The 19,547-nt window shown below is 40.5% G+C and overlaps 2 protein-coding genes across 2 annotated transcripts in view; one reads left to right on the top strand and one right to left on the bottom strand.

Annotated features, from left to right (window-relative positions):
* Nucleotides 1–1,397: 1,397 nt before the first annotated feature.
* fancf (FA complementation group F) lies at nt 1,398–2,571 on the bottom strand (the record flags this gene model as incomplete). Its single annotated transcript, XM_080539659.1, has 1 exon — nt 1,398–2,571. One exon carries the CDS (start codon nt 2,569–2,571, stop codon nt 1,546–1,548), a length of 1,026 nt encoding a protein of 341 aa, XP_080395785.1. The 3' UTR covers nt 1,398–1,545.
* A 955-nt stretch (nt 2,572–3,526) lies between these two features.
* The window catches only part of LOC308165236 (growth arrest-specific protein 2-like), a 35,083-nt gene continuing 19,062 nt past the window's right edge, over nt 3,527–19,547 (top strand). Inside the window, exons 1-3 of the mRNA XM_080539380.1 lie at nt 3,527–3,645; nt 8,819–8,980; nt 15,691–15,821. Of these exons, the coding sequence (XP_080395506.1) occupies nt 8,836–8,980; nt 15,691–15,821 (276 nt within the window). The 5' untranslated portion in view covers nt 3,527–3,645; nt 8,819–8,835. The remainder of the gene's footprint in view (nt 3,646–8,818; nt 8,981–15,690; nt 15,822–19,547) is intronic.

Genomic DNA, 19,547 nt, shown 5'->3' on the forward strand with positions numbered 1-19,547 from the left:
GCGGAAAAAATAATCGGCTGTCCCCTGCCCTCCCTGGATGACGTGGCACGCTCTCTGTGCCTCTCCAGAGCAGGAAGAATTCTTAAAGACCACCTCCACCCTGGTCACCACCTGTTCAGCCTGATGCGCTCTGGAGTGAGGTACAGGAGCATAAAGGCTAGAACAAACAGGCTGTCCAACAGTTTCTATCCATGGGCCATCAGAACACTGAACAATAGACATAAGACATGTTCATAAATGTTTATCTTCAGGGGAAAAAGTGCAATAGAAATGTGCAATAACTCTATTCTAAGTGCCTATTTATATATATTTTTACAGTATTATAGTATTATATATGACCTCATGTCTTTTAGCTTGATTTATAGTTGTTTTTATTTTCTTAAGATTGTTGTCTTTATTTGCACTTGACACCACGGACCTCATTGTCTCTTAGCTTGTTTTATAGCATTTTCACTTTTTAATTGTCTAGTGTGTAATATTTGTGATATGTTATATGCGTATATGTTTGTGAATATGTGAATATGTTTTCTGTTTTCGCACCTTCAGAAGAACCACTACAATTTCATTGTATAGGCAACTGTACAACGACAATAAAGTCTATTCTATTCTATTCTAAACATACGTAATAAATAAAGGCATATAAAACAAAGACCTGATCACATGTTGAGACAGGTATCTCATCCAGAGCTAGACATTACGAGAAGCTAACAAGACCTATAGCCATAATTTCAGTGTTCCTGATCAAATCCAAAGTCGAAATTCCTGGTCAGAAGACCAAAAGCCAAATATTAAGCAATGAGTCAAGATCTTCTTTCCTCATGAGATGAAGAGATTTCTGCAGATCTCAGGAATCACCAAACACAGGATAACCTTGGAGTGGCTCTTCACCGCAGCTCTCCTGATTTGATAGTGAGATGAAATCTACGATGAGGCACGGGTCCTTGTGTCTCCAGGGACTCATTTGCGAGGTACACAACATTCAGTCTGGCCTTTACTTTAAATTTCATGCATAGAGCAGTCATGGGTTGCCTGGGCAACTTGCTACCATCTGCCAGATTCCTGCTGGCTGATTTGCAACTCCAATCCGATGTGCAGACAATGCGTCCAGAAGGAAACCAACCTTACGTACTTTAATAGTACAATTGTACTATGATATTAAAATGCATACAGAGGTGTACATAAATAAGTAATCTTTATTCTGATAGCTATAAAAAGTAGCAGATAGAAGCATTGTATATCCATTAACAATGGTCCATTAGGGAGTCATGTTACACAGTTAAGGTACACAAGAAATGTGTACCGTATGTATGATGAAGTCATTTCATATCAGGTAATAAAACAGCAAAAATGAAAAAAAAATATTGACAAAGATTTTAAGCATGAACTATGCACCGCTAAATATACGCAGACAAGAGTGATTGTCATAAGACAATAAGAGTAATTAGAGGGATCACAAATCTTCAATGGGGCGTCTGAGAGAACAAAAGGTATTGTGATTAACACTAACGCTGTGCTGAATGACATGTCATAGTGCACAAGAAACATTCACATGAGCTCAGAAAGGATGTCACTCCATATGCTTAGACCTCTGACATCAAAGTCCCCATCAGCAACCTTCAGTCCAGTCAGCTCTTTTTCTGTGTCCTCTTTCAGTGAGGGACATGTCTCAAGTAATGACCTAAAATGGTCGGTCAGTGTCTTGAATGACATCCTGTTGGCACATGCTTGAATCCATTCTCCTTCATTTAAGTCATACTCCATATGTGAAGCCCACTCTTTCAAAACACAACAATATGCCACTCTGAACTTCAAGGATTTCTGCGCAAGGTCTTTCATAAGTCCAGTGGGCAAGGTGGAACACATATGTTGCAGTAAGCAGTAGTTTCTTTCCAACCAGTCCATGAGGAAGTCCAGTGAAACTCCTGAAACACTGCTGTCATGGCAACTCGACATTATAACAGCTGCAATTACCTTGGAGAAGTTGTGCACTCCACCACTGGTTTGTAGGATGCTGTCCAAGAACTGCTCTGCAAGGTCCACCTTGCTGCTTGGCCGGAGCAGTGTGTCCAGTCGACTCATCAACATCATGCCCTGAACGTCAGCCTCAGGAGCACAAGTTGCAGCATTGCGTCTCAGGTTGATGGTACCAAGGACTGTGCATGCTGATTTGTACCCAATAAGCTCGGTGCAAAGGCCGGTGGCTTCCTTATCTCCCGCAGTCGTGCAATGACTGGAACTTTCAAAAAGTGTTTTGATTACAAGGCTCGGAACCGCGGGATTCTTCAATAATCCGGCGAGCAATAAATGTTGACATTGTGACAGGTCCAAGAACGTGATGTCTGTGTATCCTTGGAAAGTTGTTAGTAAGAGTTCATTTGTTGTCTGTAGTTGTTTTTCCAACATTTCACGGATAGCTGGATTTGCGTGAAACCTTGAGTAGAGGTGCTCGCAGTAACGAGCCCACTGAAAGGCTCTGTCAAGAGTTTGTTTATCCCACTGCTTTACCATGTCTGTCTGTGACACGGCGAGCAGATCTGCCATACTCTCCAGGTTTTTCAAAACTGCCTCCATGTGGCGCTCTCTCCTGTCATAAGATCACACAAAATCACACATAAGATCACCAGGTTGTAGTCACATGTTTTGTTTGGAAATATAAAATGTTAGCCTGTAATTACTTCACCTTCCGTTGTGGGTCCAAGAACGGTAATGATAGCTAGCTAGTTATTTACCCCAGTTCTCTCCTCAGACTCCTCTAGTCTCCCCCGAAGTTATTGAAGTCAACATCCGGGTATGGAGATTTTGCAACTTCAAAATAAAAGTCGTTGAACACTTAAACTAAAAAGTTACCTTCATGAGGTGATGAGGTGTATTGCCCCTCAAAAAGACCAATCAAGTTTCATGACAGTTTTGTTGCTCTTTTGGGGACGATGAGCAATCCTAACGTTTTAGGACAGATTTAATCAGGTGTTTCAGGCCCTCTTGGATTCGATATTGAACTATGGGATAAATGGATTTGAGTGGGCTGAAATTGTTGTAGATAATGCAGATGATATGAATAATAATAATAATAATTACAACAACAAAACAATAATACTCGTGATACTAATATTTCTAATAATAATAAATCATACACATATTAATTACATTTCAAATGCACGGATACGAGAACAATTGTTTCCTAGTCTAGTGTTAGAATGGATGCAGAAGCGACAGTAAAACACGTATAACATATGTATTAATTATATTGATCCGTGTCACTTTGTATCAGTTAATTGGCATGGACGATTGCAGTTAAAAACCATCAATAGCTGAGCCAACGCACTTTGACATCTCGACATTCTTGAATTTCTCATTGCCTACTGTTGAAATGTCAAATGCAAAGTGAGACGAGGAACGTAGACCCAACATGATCATTAAACTTCCGTCCCATAAGCGGTGCAGTAGGCTACCCTAGGTCCTTGCGTGTGCACACAGACATACTTTGAAAGACCTGCAATGCCCAAACTACCCTGGGCCACTGTTTTCGGGGACAGACCGTGAAGGTAGGTATAGTGGTGGTGAAAAGCATGAATATAGAAATCCCGGAGCACAGAGGACGCACGGAAAGACGGTCCGACTCCGTATTGAAAACTGGAATTGCAGAGGGTGAGTGGAAGATGCACGGGCTGTTGGGTTGTACGACTGAGTTCTGATGGATGCTCTATCGCTGCAATGTCTTATGTGATTTGTAAATCTACGTTGCCAGGCATAATCAACCAGAACCAAATGATTTGATGTGGAGTTGCTCCACTTACTCCACTTACTATACGTCTATTGTTTCAACTTAAAAAGAAATGTCAGAGTTGGGAAATAACTTGATCTACATAACAGTATAACCTTAGGCAGAGTGTTTCATAGAGTATTTCTTGAGAGATATTCTGTAAGAAAAGTGTGCACAGTGTGCTTACAAAAGAAGTCCATATTCACATGTATTTAAAAGTATACTTTAGAATGTGATTTCTGTCTGTCTTTTTTAAATGTACCTTTTTCTGCCAACAAGCTGCTTAGTCTGTCTACTTGTTTTACAATCACTTATCCAAACTTTAATTGAATGCATATGAACCACTTCAAATGCATTCTTTTATTATATGTTTTTAATTTCATGGGTTTAATGTGGGTGGTCATATGGTTTTCAGTTTTCAAAACATGTCAGACATTTTTCTTTTTAAATTGAATTGAATCCCATTTTCAGAAGGCTGAAGTTGATATTACAGATGTGGCTTCCTTTATTAGTAACACAAATAGAAACTGTAAATGAGGAGACAGCTTTGAAAAGTTATACAGTACACCCTACAGTTGTAAAAATGAAATGCATAATGTCATGAACACATGGACTGGCAAACATAAAAAAAAGTCTTAACCAATTAATTGTTCTTGTCATTACAAAAATAAATGCAATTATGCTAATATACGTTCACAAACCTAGCGACCTTCTACCGTGGACTAAGTTACTGTGGACTAAGTGGGCAAACTGTACTACAGAAAGGCATGGCATTCCATTTGATAGACAAACATCTATTCATTCTTAACTATTGAACACAGAGATACCATATTGGATTTCACATAGTTTAAAATGGTATACTATTGTTCTTAAACAGACAGTATTATTTATATTTTGACTATAATCTTAGACCTCAGCCAGTGACATCTTGTGTGACAACATGTCTAGAAATCAGCACAACCAACAGGCGCTTGAAGCCCCTTAGAAACAACATGGCCATTGACTTCTCAATAAACCTGGGATTGCTTTTCAATGTTATTGGAATATAAACTGTGATCCCTTGAAAGCTATGTCATGATGCAATCTCTCTGCCTCATGTATGGAATGTTTGAAGAGATCTGTCGAGGCCCATACTGGATTAAATGCTCTTGTTATGTTGTCTATCATGACATTTGATAAACAAACAAAAAATATCATTGTATATGCTAAAGATTATTTCACAGTCAACCCTCTATTTCATAAACATAAATAGTCTAAGAGAACCATTGAAATAAGTTGTGCCATACTTCTTCTTATTGAAGGAAACCTGAATATGTTTATGTTTATTGGTCAGTGTTCCTCTAGAACAGAGTGCATGCTGAATGTTGAGCCCAGCTGAAATTGACAGGTTAGCTTGCAGATCACAGATCAGTTTACTTTGGTGGAGGTGAGGGTTCGGGGGACAGAGAGAGTGTTTGTCTAATCATTCCAGATTCACATTGACAACTCTGTCCTGGAATCATCTGCAGCCAAGTGTGGCATGTTATGTCTGCATTATTCAGGGTCACAGCAAGGCCACCAGGGGCCTTATACTGTAGGAAACTTGGAAAACACACACTGTAGGTCTATGTTTGAATTATTTAGCTCAAGAATGTATTAAATTGGTTTCTCAACATGTAAAAGAGGAGAGTTTCATGTGTACTCACGTGCTATTGGTTGGTGGGCCAGCAGGGCATGGTTGTGTACCTTTCCCAGCAGCTGAGAGAGGTTAGGCCACAGCATAGTGATAGGTGCCAGGTGGTTTTGGTCGTGGTTTGTTCCCTAAGGACCATGGCCTGGGAAAGAGAGAGAGAGCTCTATGGGATCACAGTACAAAATGGATCTGAGAGCAGGGTGAAAAAAAAAGGGAAACATTTTCAGAGGGATAATAATGGCATATTATGTTCAGCCCTGGTTGCAGTGACAGACCCTTCTGTTGAGAGAGTTGAGAACGTTGCCCTCTGCCCTGCTCTGTCTGTCAGGCTTCCAACTAAGTGAATGTGGGAATGTAGCACCTGTGTGTCGTGGGTGTGGTCCAGTGTCTATGATGTGTGTATGGCTGTTGTTTTCAGTGAGATAAGATTACTGGTTTGCCATCAAGGTACTGGCTCCCAGTGTCCACCATGGTGTATAGGTTGTGGCATCTTATAAGTGGCATAGGTGTATACCGGTAGTTTGTGGTATATTATATAGGGTCTGGGGTTGAGGGGCAGGGTCATGGTCATGGTCCACAACAAAGGACACCTAACAATATAACTGTATGAGCTCTTTGTGCTCTAATCTCCTTCAACAAGTCTTGTGGTACACTCTTAGGAAAAAAGTGTTCTTCGACTGTCCCTGTTGGAGAACCTTTATGGGTTCTTTCGAAGGGTTCTTCCATATGGACAGCTTAAGAACCCTTTTCAGTTCTAGGTAGAACTTTTATTTTCTAGGAGTGTAGAAATGTTTAGCCTTCTCTGATTAAGGGATCAAGCATATACACGTATAACTACCCTATGTGAGCAATGGGCATGCTATGCTTTTTCAGTCATACCATGTGTGCTACTGTACCACCATATTTCAATAGCATCCTTGTTTGACATACTTGTTTGCTCAAGCCTCTCTTGCACTTTGTTTTGAATCATCCTGCTGCTCCTTACTTACAGGGGAAATGTACTGTACAGTATATCAAGATAAGCAAACAAGAGCCTGAGAGGGATGCCATATCAGGACACATCCAGTAGGAGATTCCCTAGCAGGGATAGTCTTCACAGTGAGCTATGTAAGGGATTGGTTCTTCCTTTTTTCTCTTCTGTCAAGTGAGAAAATACTTGCTGTTTAGTCAGATGGACAGGATAGTTGGGACGGGAAGGTAGAGATTAGAGCTAATACATTACAAGCTAATGCATGTCAGGAGGAGTGAAGCAGTGGAGGCTGGTGGAGGTAGAAATCAGAGGACGGGCTCATTGTAATGCATGGAATGGAATCAGGAATGGTATCAAACACCCAGGGCTGTTGAGAATGTTCCATGACATTAGGTACCCTGTAAACCACACCACAGTAAACTAGTAAACTAGGTGGACAATAGCACTCGGATTATCCTCACTGTTTTCTCCCTTTCAGTACACTCTCCCTTTTTGCTATTGTAGGGCAGAGGGGGACCAGAATACCAGGTAAAAGACATTTCAACAAACTTGCCCAGATTTGTTTATATTTAATATCTGAGAAACTCCCTCCTTAAACTTGATCTATCATCTGACACAAGAGTGCTCTTGGAATGGAATAAGGAATGGTATCAAACACATGTGTTTGATACCATCCCCCATTCTATTTTATGAATTACAATGAGCCTGTCCTCCGATTTCTACCTCCACCAGACTTCCCTGGAGTAAAGTGCTTCTCTTTCAGCATACAGACCTTCACATGTGCATTCCAGAGGCCTCAATGAAATTGTGAGAAACATAAATATTATACCTATTCTCCAATGATCTGTATCATTGGGAAAGTAAAAAAGTCTGCATTTAGGTCATGTGCTGAGAATGTGCTTTCCTATACAGGAATGTTGAAAATTGTTTTATAATATATTTTTGGCTACTGCTACTCTAAAAATAAAGCTGTTTAGAACACCTGCACAAAGGGTCTTCACAGTCATTCTAACCTCTGAGATAATACTACCCAAGGGAACAGTCCTAAGAATCTTTGTGACGTCACTATCTATTTGGGTTGTCTCCTCAGTATCTGTGTAGCGTTATGGTGTTTTGTTTTCACACCCTTACTAGGTCATGGTCACATGCTTCTGGGGAAATATTTCGCTCTGTGAAAATAAACTTTGTATGGAGCTGATGATGTTTTTCTTCTTACAGTCTTACATCTGGCGCCCAGTTGTACTATCTATTTTCTCAGCCTTTCTCAGTGGCAGGTCTCTTCATTTAACAACATTAGAGTGAAATGTTAACAACCCCCACATCAGCGAAGCCCAGGCAATGAATGGTTGGCAAAGAATAATATTGAGAAAGAAATATAGATAATGTTTCATTAAACCAAGGTATTTCCAGAACTGCCAAATATCCTACCGATTATTGGTGCCAAATATGGCTCCTCTGTGATGTGGGTTGACAGGAGTGGGAGGTGGTGGTGGTGGTGGTGGTGGTGGTGGTGGTGGTGGTGGTGAGGAGCAGTGATGGGGTGGACTAGGAAGGTGCTGTTTCAGATTTCACTGTAGATAACACAGTAATCATGCTCAACCCTCCTTTCTTGTCTGTTGGTGTGTTGGATAGAAGCCCTACTGTACTGTGTTGGCTGGTATGAAAAGGATCCTGTTCAGGGTGGGAGATGGGAATAAGAACTAGGCAGTCAGGGTTGCGGAGAATGTTCCTGAATGTCATTAGATGCCCTGTAAACCACACCACAGTAAACTAGAATTTGGCCAGATGGACAATAGCACTCTGATTATCCTCCCTATTCTGTCCTTCTCAGTACTCTCCCCCTTTCTGTTCTTGTAGAGCAGAGGGGGATCAGAACACCAGGTCAAAGACATTTCAACTACCTAGCCCAGAGTTGTTTATAATATAATATATTATTTGATATCTAAGAGATAAAACTTCATCTTTCATCTGACGCAGGAGTGCTCTTTGAAGATCCACATCAAAGGGTGAAATCAAATCTGACACTGAATAACAAGCCAGAGTCTCATGGTTTAGGATTTAACCTTTTCATTTTCGTGAGGATGCTAGGGAGGGATAGAATGAGTCAGGGGTTGAAGTGAAGACAGCCTGTTTCAAAATGAAGGCAGGCTTTTATTTGGATCAATGAGGGTCAAACAGGATGTTGATGAGATTCAGCAGAAGCTGCAGAGGTGAAAAGTATAATGAAAGAGGATGTTATGAGATTTTACTGTTATCATTGCTACCGGCTTAGTCAGGGCTAACAACTGCTTGGTCCTGCAATAGACCAACGTAGGCCTACTACACTATATGTGTGTGCGTGTTTGTGTGTGTGGGCGTGCATGTGTGTGTGTGTTTATTGTGATGCTGTTTGACATGTGCCTCCTTTCTTCCTTAGGCCACTGACAGGGAATCATGTGCAGCTCCCTGAGTCCCAAGCAGCCCATTGGCCCAGGCCTGACAGACATGCAGCAGTACAGCCAATGGCTGGCCAGCCGACATGAGGCCAGCCTACTGCCCATGAAGGAGGACCTAGCCCTATGGCTGACCAACATGTTAGGTAAGGTCGAAATGATTATCATAAAGGACATACAGTATAAGTTATTATGCTTCTTATGAATGCCTGTATTGTGTTAAGGTTAACCTGATTGTTGACCTAGTTCGGAAACTCGGAAAATCCTATGCAGAAAGTGGGTTGTAAACCCGTTTAAAATGAGTGATGCCTCGCAGAACACCAAACCAGTCAAATACCAAGGAGCAAGGAGCATAGCCAGCATAGCCAACATTTCTCTTCAAAATAGTCCTACCTGGTCGGAAAAGATTAACCACGTAACAGCAAGCAACCATTGTATGAGCATGTGTGGGGGGCGGGGGGGTTCTTGGAATGTAACATCCAATGACGTTGCAAGCACATTCTCCCATCGCTCCGTCCAATTCAATCCAAGCCAGATTGGCTAATCTAACCTCCAAAAGAGGTGTGAGAATAATGTGATTTGGAGATATAGCTATGCAAGACTATGGTAAGGTATGCCAAGTACAGTTCTTCAAACATTGTAAACATGTGTCAAAACCAGTCTGTTAGACTGCAGTTCAGTAATGGAAGTGCCTACAGTGGTTATGGAAGCAATAATGTTGCTCATTTGCACAGCCAAAGTAAAGTATATCCTATTAAAATGTTTACAGAGGTGGTGAGTTCAGGGGCCTCATTTATAAAAATGTACTTGAACGTCATCTTTAACTTGCACGTAAGCACATTGGTCGTCTAAATGGACGTAATATAAGAATTATTTATAAAACGGGCTGCGCTTGTTTAAAATTGTGTACGTCTGTCGTTCTATAAATACCAAATATACTTGAAATTGAACGCAGGTGAATGAGCTTTGTATTTATGCCCTGTCATAGCGGGATGCAGACACCAGTGACCACTCGGTGAGCTTGCCGTCTTTGAAAACGAGAATTGCATGCATTCAATTGGATGCAGAACTAGAGCGGGACGGGCGTGTGGGACTGCCATGTACCATGTCGGCCATATCATACCTCCATTTTATAGTGAAAAATATGATGATAAATACATGTGGGACGTATGTGGTCTTGACGAGGTATGATATGGCAGATGTGTGGTATGTGGTCTTGCGCGCCTGTCTCAACTCGTATTATGAGTGCTCACCATCACCAAGTGCGCTCGCCAACTAAAGCACTTGATTACCGTTGATATAAACATACCATACTAGTCCATCAGCACAGTATGGGAGAACTTGGTGATAAGCATAATACCAGTTGACTCAATTAGACATAATATATTATGCGCTCTGCGCTGCGGGCTACAGTGTTTTTTGAAGGATTTTCTGTATGCCCATTCTGTATACCCATTGTGTATGTCAAAATGCTGATATGGACCCATATGATCGTAAATAACCTTATACATATACAGAGGAATCCTGGGGAATCACAATGAATCTCGCCTTTATCACGCCTCAATTTAGAATGATTACACCCTACAATAGCCTAATGGCATATAAAGGAAGACTGAAATACAATCATCAGACAATCACATTAAAATTCACGGATCTGGTCCACCTTCTAACAGCACAAATAATGTATAAAGCAAATAACAACCTACTCCCTAGGAATATTCAAAAATTGTTTTTTGATAGAGATGGGAGTTATAATTTGAGGGGGGAGTTAAATGTAAAACATATTTATGTACGTACAACGTTAAAACGTTTTTGTATTTCTATATGTGGAGTGAAGCTGTGGAACGGATTGAGTGTGGAGCTAAAGCGGTGTCCAAGCATGACCCAGTTCAAAAAGCGGTATAAAAACATGGTTTTCACCAGGTACGAGGAGGAAGAAGGGCTTTGATAGTTGTTGTTTTCACAGATTATTTGTTTATTTACATGATCTGTTTTCTATTGTTGGTCAATATGTAAATATGTAAATAAATTTGATTTAATAAAAAAAAATATATATATATATTTATATTGAAGTCAACTGCTGATTATTAATTATTAATCTCTGTTTATTGGGGAAGGGGTAGGATTAAATAAGCTTATGCTTCTTCCTACTCCTTTTCGGACATAGAGTAAATAGTAAAGTAAGTATATAGCAGTGGAGGCTGGTGACTTCCAGAATTGAGGAGGCCAATTACTTTTCTGCTTGCTCGCTTCACTCGCGATGGAATGTTCCCTGTTCTTCTTATCTGTCTTTGTTAAAAATTATTAATTTGTGTTTGGCGGTACTGAAGGGATTGGGACACTCTCAGGATGGTGGATGAAGCAGCTTTTATTGCCTGCACAATGGGTCATCAAATAAACAAAACAATTGGCATGAATCTCTGGTCCGCCTGCAGCAGCTATTGTCCCTTCTGCTCAGGCTCACAACATTCACCACAACATACTACATACAATCAATGACATGTCAAAAGCACTCAAACACTATGTCAATCAGACACACAATATACAATTCAGAACAATACTTCATCCATTTCTAATATTTATCCTGCAGAACAGCACTCATACACGCGTGTGGCGAAAAAAGGTACTACACGTGGAATGCAACATGACGTTACTGACTAGCCATGCCCTAGCTCGCGAATGCTAGCAACACCACGAGTGGACTCTTACAAAATGCACCAAAACATAGAACTCAAACAACATATGTAATAAGTTACCTGCACAATGGGTCATGGTCCGCCTGCAGCAGCTATTGTCCCTTCTGTTCAGGCTCACAACATTCACCACAACATACTACATACAATTATTAATTATTAATATTAAAAATAAAACTGTTCAATAAATCCTAAATGTTGTCTACCTATTCGATGTATAAATCGCGCCAGAATCTCGCTGACTTCCGAGGTCATTTTAAGCAAAAGTATTTGGCCAAATGAGCTATTACTTTCAGGGATAATAGCCATGGGTGTTCTAGCGTGTCCTGCACTGAAGTGACTGGCGTTCATGTGATTGGACGAACAAAATGTCAATCTTTCAGCCCTGGACTCAATGCATGATGAGGCAAGGCCTCCTGTGCCCACCCATTTTCAGTGATTTGGCCAATCAAATATTGCCATGAGAAAAATTGCATTACATTGACTTCTATGAGAAACCACTTTCCGACAGGAGGCCTGGACTTTCCTCCTTCAATAGAAACGGATAGGGATTCTGGCCTGTAGGTGCTTTACAATTGCAATATTGGGTTTTAGCCATGGAAAAATTCAGATTTATGAACAAAACGGAAATAATATTAATATAATATAATATGTTAAATAAATAAATAAATAAAATAAATATAATTATTGCTTTTTTAAATCTCTCTCTCTTCTCTCAAATTATTGGGGAGGCCAGGCCTCCTCCACCTCTATGGAGGAGCCTCCACTGGTATATAGTGTTTTTTGTTTTGTTTAGTTTTTTCTTGTTTTTGTTTTGTTTTGTTTTTTGTTTTTCTTGTTTTTCTTGTTTTTCTTGTTTTTGTTTTGTCCTTTGTTGTTATAACTATTTCTCTCTACACATGTTCGAAATAAATGCTTTCATTAATTAATTAATTCATTCATTAATTCATTCATCAGTTCCCTTAAATCTTGAATTTAACTCATTTTCTCGGCTGTGTTGTTCGAGTGCGGCTCACATGCCTGTAATAACTCTGCATAACCAGTAGGTAATGTGCGTACGTCAAGTCAATACCTGACGTAGAGCTACGATCGTTTCCATGGTCAAATTGACTCACGTTGACATTTTATAAATCACTACTTTGACGTGGTTTTCAACGTACGCCACGGGTAAGATCAAATTTGATCCAAAGTACTTTCTATAAATGAGGCCCCTGGAGTGAGGTCCAGATGAGGTCTGGGGCCTCATTTATAAAAAAGTACTTGAACGTCATCTTTGACTTTCACGTAAGCACATTTTTCTAAACGGACATAAGCATTATTTATAAAACGGGCTGAGATGGTTTAAAGTTGCGTACGTGCTTCCTTCTATAAATACCAACGCAGGTAAAATGAACGCAGGTGAATGAGGCTTGTATTAACGCCCTGTGATAGCGGCTCAATTATAGCGGCTGAATTAAGACAAGTGCTATAATATAGGGTAGGTGTTCGTCTGGAAGTGGGAGAGGGCAGAGAAGGGTGGCTTCTCTGTAAGTTGCATTTGTAATGTTTGATCATGACAACTAACCAGGCACATGCTTATACTCAGTAGGCTACTCAAGTTGTAAAAGAAAATCAGGGGAGGTGGTGGATTTGATCATAAGAGGAACATTTTAGCATCCCCTCGTCAGTGACTTCAGTGTCAGTAACTTGGTAAAAATGTAATAGCATGTGTGCGTGCCCCCTCGCACCTTGAAATAGCAGTAATACCACGTTCATTGATAAAATGACATAAAGTATGGAAAGAGGGGGGCGATTTTGACTGTTTTTATTTCAGGGGGGATGCCATCCCCCCTCAACTCGAGTGCTGCTTATACTGTAATAATATAATGGTCTTATTCTTATCAGGTGGTCTTATTCTTACCGTATAGGGCTGCTCACTCCCTGACACCAGAGAAACTCCAGTATAATTTAGCGTGTGGCCGGGCAAGGTCCGTTGTGGAACGCACTAGGCATGTTGAAGGGGAGATAGACAGCTACGGAGGGATATAAAGGAAGACTGAAATACAATCATAAACATCAGTTCCTTTTAAATCTTGAATTAAACTCATTTTCTCGGCTGATAACAACATCGTTAATTTTATTACGAGCCACTTGCATGAATTACACTAGGCAGTGCGGCTCACATGCCTGTAATAACTCCGCATAACCAGTAGGTAATGTGCGTAAGCAAGTTGAATACTCGACGTTGAGCTACGATCGTTTCCACGGTCAAATTGACTCACGTTGAAATTGTATAAATCACTATGTTGACGTGGTTTTCTACGTACGACACGGGTAAGATCAAAAGATTAGATTAAAATCCTGATAATGTTTCTCATATCCTCAACTTCAATAGCTGTGTTTTTATTTGTTTTTAATTTTGTTTAATTTATAGGCCTTTAGATCCTCAAGGGACCTGCTTATTGATCTGAAGCACATTACAAACTGTTAATGAGCCTAGAATTGGGAGCATCTCCCCCACTTTAGAAACCAATCCTCTAATTTGAATAATGATTGTTGTTTAGCACCTTTAGTTACAATGCACAGTCAGTAGGACCAATTTCAGCTGTAGAATGGTGTGTTCGGGCAGCTACTGTACAATCAATCTTGGTATAGTGTATTAGGTAGAGGATTCTATTTCCATAAATGCATGGATGTGAGATCAGGGAGCTGCTTTGCATAATTGATTCTAATAATAGATCCTGCCTCTTGATTTTTGCATGAGTCTTATTCCAGGATGTGTTTTCAATTCGCATTTTACCTCTGATCTCACTCCCTATCACCCTATCTCACAATCTGTCCGTATCTGTTTGCACTGGAGAGCCAGCAGGCATGGCCTTGTGGTCTGGCAGGAGGAGGAGGATGAGAGGAGCTGAGGGAAACAGGAGCAACACACAATGTTTATCTAGTCTTGCGCAACCAGTTCATTTGCAAATACTCAGCTACTGATAGTGATATTTTCCGTCATGACTACAATACTGATCATTCATAACCACCAGGCAAATCATTTTACGACACATGAGAGTCCATGTGTAATTTGTATGATTCAATGGATAATTTACATGTCAGATATGTTTGTAAAGCAGCTATTTATTTAATGTATAATGAGTTTAAGGCACTTTGAAGGTTTGTTGTTGTACCATACTGTAGGTTATGTACTGTACTGATGGAGATTAACATGCAGAAGCACAGCTATTTTGGTGTAGGCACATTATGGTTGTAGATGAAGGATATTGTAGATGAAGCACAATGATTGATACTTAAAGTGTACAGTATAAGTATAAGCAGTTTTTTGAGAACCTTTGATTCTCCCTAAAGACTTAGCTATAACCTATACATTTGTGTAAATACTACTTACTCTCGTGTCCAGAGTAGGACTATAATGAAAGGGGGTGAGTGAAGCAGAAGAGAGTATGCATTTTCCTTTTCTGGTGAGAGGGAGGGATTGCATGAAAATAAGGCGGGAACTTAGTGGGTATTTCCGAAGCTCTCAATCTCTCTTCCTCTGGGCTCAATTACCACATTTGGAACTCATTAAACCTCTAACCCCCCCAGCCCTCTCCTCCCATTAGAAAAAGAAAAGAGATGAAAAAAATCTCTCTAGTTTCTTTCCACAGACACCCCCTGCCACCACCTCCTATTCCAGAATGATCTAACTGAGAAAGAATGGTCGTCTGGAAGCCAGTCAACTGGAAAGACCACATGTTGATCACTGTTCTATCTCTTCAAGTGTGTGGGATAATGAAGCATTACTGTGCAAAATCAGGTTGCCCCCGAGTTCTATCTGACTTTGCTCTGTGTTACTCTGCAGCATGCAATCTGGATTCTGTGTTTTCTCATTCACGTGCTGTTTACAAACAGCTGGCTGTTATAATCAAAACTCCCTAAACCAACACTGATATCATAACAATGATTCCAGTTCCATTCCAATTCCAATTGATGTACTTTGCATTTATAGTAGAAAACAGACTTGAGATTTTAGTGTAAGAAAGACTGTATTGTATTATTTGTGGTATGCATACTGTTTTATTACTAGTATGTATATTCATTGTACAATGGGACCTCTCTTCTCTTCTCTTTAATCTCTTTTTTCTCCTCTTCTCTTCTCTTCTCTCCTCTCCTCTCCTCTCCTGCTCACTGCACAGGCATGGAGATCACAGCTGAGAGCTTCATGGATCGTTTGGACAACGGCTTCCTGCTGTGCCAGCTGGCTGAGACACTGCAGGAGAAGTTCAGGCAGAACAATGGCGATCTGCCTGCCCTTGGCAATGGCAAGGTACTTGGAAACCTGCACTGCAAGACAGGCTAGTTTTAGCCCAGTGTCAATCATTATAAAAACAGAGGCAGAATAATGAGTAATACTACTATTAATACTATTTTGTATATTTTAACATTCTTTATTGTTATTATTGTTGTCCTCCATTCAATGCCACCACTGTAGTATATATTATATCTCATGGACTAACCATCATGTGGAATTTGGAATTCACCAGAAATGCCCAAAAAATGCAACACAACCCATGTATTTTGTATTGGTTGTAAAGTGCCTCAAATATCTCCACATCGACGGTCAGGAAATTGCTTTGAATGTGAACCATCCCCAAGGATTGTGTTCATATTTCCTTATCTATGAGGAATTTCACACTCTGACCAAATATTATGACTATATGTGACAGCTATGCAGATGATCTTACCATTCTAATACATGTTTGCCATGTTAAAGTGAGTATGAGTATCCCCCTTCAAAGATAATGTGGTGCAGTCTGTTCTTACAAAGAGATGAAAGGCTATTTGCTGCCCTTCACATGAAGACCAGTAAACATCTGAAAGCCTCTCTGCTGCCCTTCACATGAAGACCAGTAAACATCTGCGGAGCTACGGAGACTGCATGCCGGAGAAGGCGTCTTGTCTGCAACTGTTGGTACAAGCTTTCCCCCTACTGTGGCCCCAGATTTGAGTAGTGGCCACATGCTCCCTAAGGCTAGAGAATGTGAGAAGGTACTGTATAGCCTGTAAAATGCTGACCATGCTGTTTTATATGGACCAGGCTAATGACAGAAAAGGGTTGTTAACTTTGATTCCCAGACGCAATACGTCTAAGTCCGAAGTTTATGTTGTACATTTGAAATGTAGTGCTTGTGTTGGCCTTAGTCCAATCACAAAAGTAACTCTCAGTAACGTACCTGTCACTCAGTGGAGGCTGGTGGAGGTAGAAATCGGAGGACGGGCTCATTGTAATGCATGGAATGGAAGCACGAATGGTATTGCATTAAAATGCATTAAAATGAGCCCGTCCTCTGATTTCTACCTCCTCTAGCCTCCCCTGCTGTCACTATCCCCTCCATCACTGTAAGCAGCACATTCACTCCCTCCTGTTCTTATGAAACACATGTGGGTATGAATAGGATATATATATTATTTGTTTATGATACATGTCTGAAGCATCACAAGCAATTTGGGTGGAATCCTACACCTGCATAAGACAAATCATCACACAAATTTCCCATTGACATGATTGCAAAATGTATTCATTACATGTGCGGATCTCGAGTTAAGATTCCACTCTACATGAGCAGCCATGATTCCTTTCTCTTTTGCAACACTTACATATGTATATCTGCCAACCTCCTATCATGGACAATGTAATATGCCCCTGATAGTAGGTCTCATGTAAGTCTTCCATGAAGACCTAACACAATGGAGCCAAACGCTGATTAAAATAGTTTAGAGCTAACCAAAAACTATTTAGCAGGAAACAAAAGGCCTGCCTTTTATGTGTATGTGGTACTGGGCCATAGCTTGACTGATCAATAATATTCTGATTTACTGGGATTCCACTGTGCCACCTTTGGTTTGCCCTCATGCCTTCAATTTGATTACTGAGTGGGTTTGTCAGCAGTATCAATGACTCTATTTTGTTGGGAGCTCAGCAATTTTAGGGAGCAGGCAACAAATAGGGTGTACAGGCAAGGTCAGAAACTAATTATGGATCTCATCATGTTGTATCTTATAGGGGTATAGCTTGTCAGTGACAAGGCCGTTTCTAACATGAACTGAGTGTTGAGAGGGATATCGTCATTTGTTTTTATTCTGGAGGGCCTAAGGCTGTTACTGGGTTGAAGCAGAAGGGGAGCAATAGGCTCTTTTGTTGGCTCCTTAGCGAGCGTTCTCATCATCTCATTCATGTTTGCACGGAGGCATTAGTGAGCTGCTGATGGTGGGTCCCCTGATCCCAATGTGCGTATAGAAGCACAGATGTGTGGAAATCCATGAGGTCAATGGCCGGGGGGAGGGTTGCCAAAATAGTGGAGCCTATTGATCAATATTCTAGGAGACCATGTGAGAGGGAGAAAAGACATCTTCTCAATGCAGCCTTAAGAAACTCTCTGGGAAAGTTTTATGACATTGTTTTTGTTTATATGAGAAGAGAATAGGCTTCTCTGACATCTAACAAGTGATCAGCTGACCTTCCACTTCCTTTCAGCTCTCATGAAGCAGGTTCATTATGATGATACTGTATGTCATGAAAGATTCAACATGCTCTCAGTGCTTAACCCTTTACCGTCAACTATTGCTGAGGGCTTTTGAAATAACAAACACGCTAGTTTCTAGTCAGAACAGTTTTGAGTTGCTTTGAAGTCACAAGACCATATTTGGAGCAGTATATATACCCCTCAAAAAAAGTTCGGAAACGTTATTTTGGTTGATTATTCCTCCCCTTTAATAATGCCAATTGGTATTGTATTTTATATCGTTGGAAAGCCTGATTAGTCACCTTTACAACGAGGTACAACTTGTAAGGATCATGCATTCGTGGAATGAGCAACACAGCTAAACGTGTGGGTAGCAGCCCAAAAATATTTGCTAAAATCCCCTATATTCTTCTGTTGGTATTCACTCTCGTTTTGAGTTGCTTGGTGGATTGGATGATTGCACTCTCCCACAGTAATAAGGAAAAAACAACACATATTGGCCATTTTTACACTTTATAAATGTTACACTGTCAGGGACCTCAGCAGTGTGTGGAAGATCCATACGCAGTCACAACAGCTTGGTACCTCCTCCTCATGCTGGTCACCAGCCTGGTCACACACTGCTGTGGGACAACATCCCATTCCTCAACTAGGATTTGCCGCAAGTCAGCCAACATGGTTGCGTTGGTCACTCTGGCACATACAGCACGCCCAAGCTGATCCCACAAGTGTTCAATTGGGTTGAGGTCTGGACTCACGGCAGGCCATTCTACCCTCTCCACTCCCAAATTCTGGAGGTGCTCTGTGATGATCCTGGCTCTGTGGGGGCGAGCGTTGTCATCCTGGAGGATGGAGTTATGTCCCAGATTCTGGCCACAGAATATCATTCCTGTCAATTAAGTGCCATTCAGGTGCCAGTCACACACCTGTGAATACCAACAGAAGAATATTCCAGGGGATTTTGGCAAAAAAAAAAATGGCCCACAAAGTGAACATAGCTCATAGATAAACATGGATGACTGTTCTCCATATTATTGCCAAGTCCCTAGTTCAGCCCCTTATATTCTCTACAGTTTCCATTGTATCTTTATTCTTCAGTTTGTATCTCTCTCCTGCTCCTTGTGTCATCACTTAGGTGGTCTCATGCCTGTGTTGTAATGCAATTATGCAATTACTTCAGTAACAACTTCTAACAGTAAATGTAATTTGCATAGTTGTTACATGGTAATTCAGTAATTGCTCTGTAATTACAAAGTAAGTCAATTGAGTGTGTTTTGTAACAAAAGTTCTTAATTTCACTTATGTTATACCAGGAAACATTAAACCCCATGACTGTGATTAAAAACAATTAGAAAACATGTTTTAGTGCTTAATGACACTGTTACTACACCGGTATTAGAGCATAAGTGTTTCATTTGTTTTGATGCTGTTTTTTTTATGTAGCCTACTGTACACCTCAGTTGAGACCGTTTTGGGAGTACACAGGGCTTATTAAGTGCTTGAGTGAAGGATTTATTGAGTGATTGATA

This window comes from Nansenia antarctica, assembly GCF_963989245.1.
Source record: "Nansenia antarctica genome assembly, chromosome: 9".
NCBI classification, from domain to species: Eukaryota; Metazoa; Chordata; class Actinopteri; order Argentiniformes; family Microstomatidae; genus Nansenia; species Nansenia antarctica.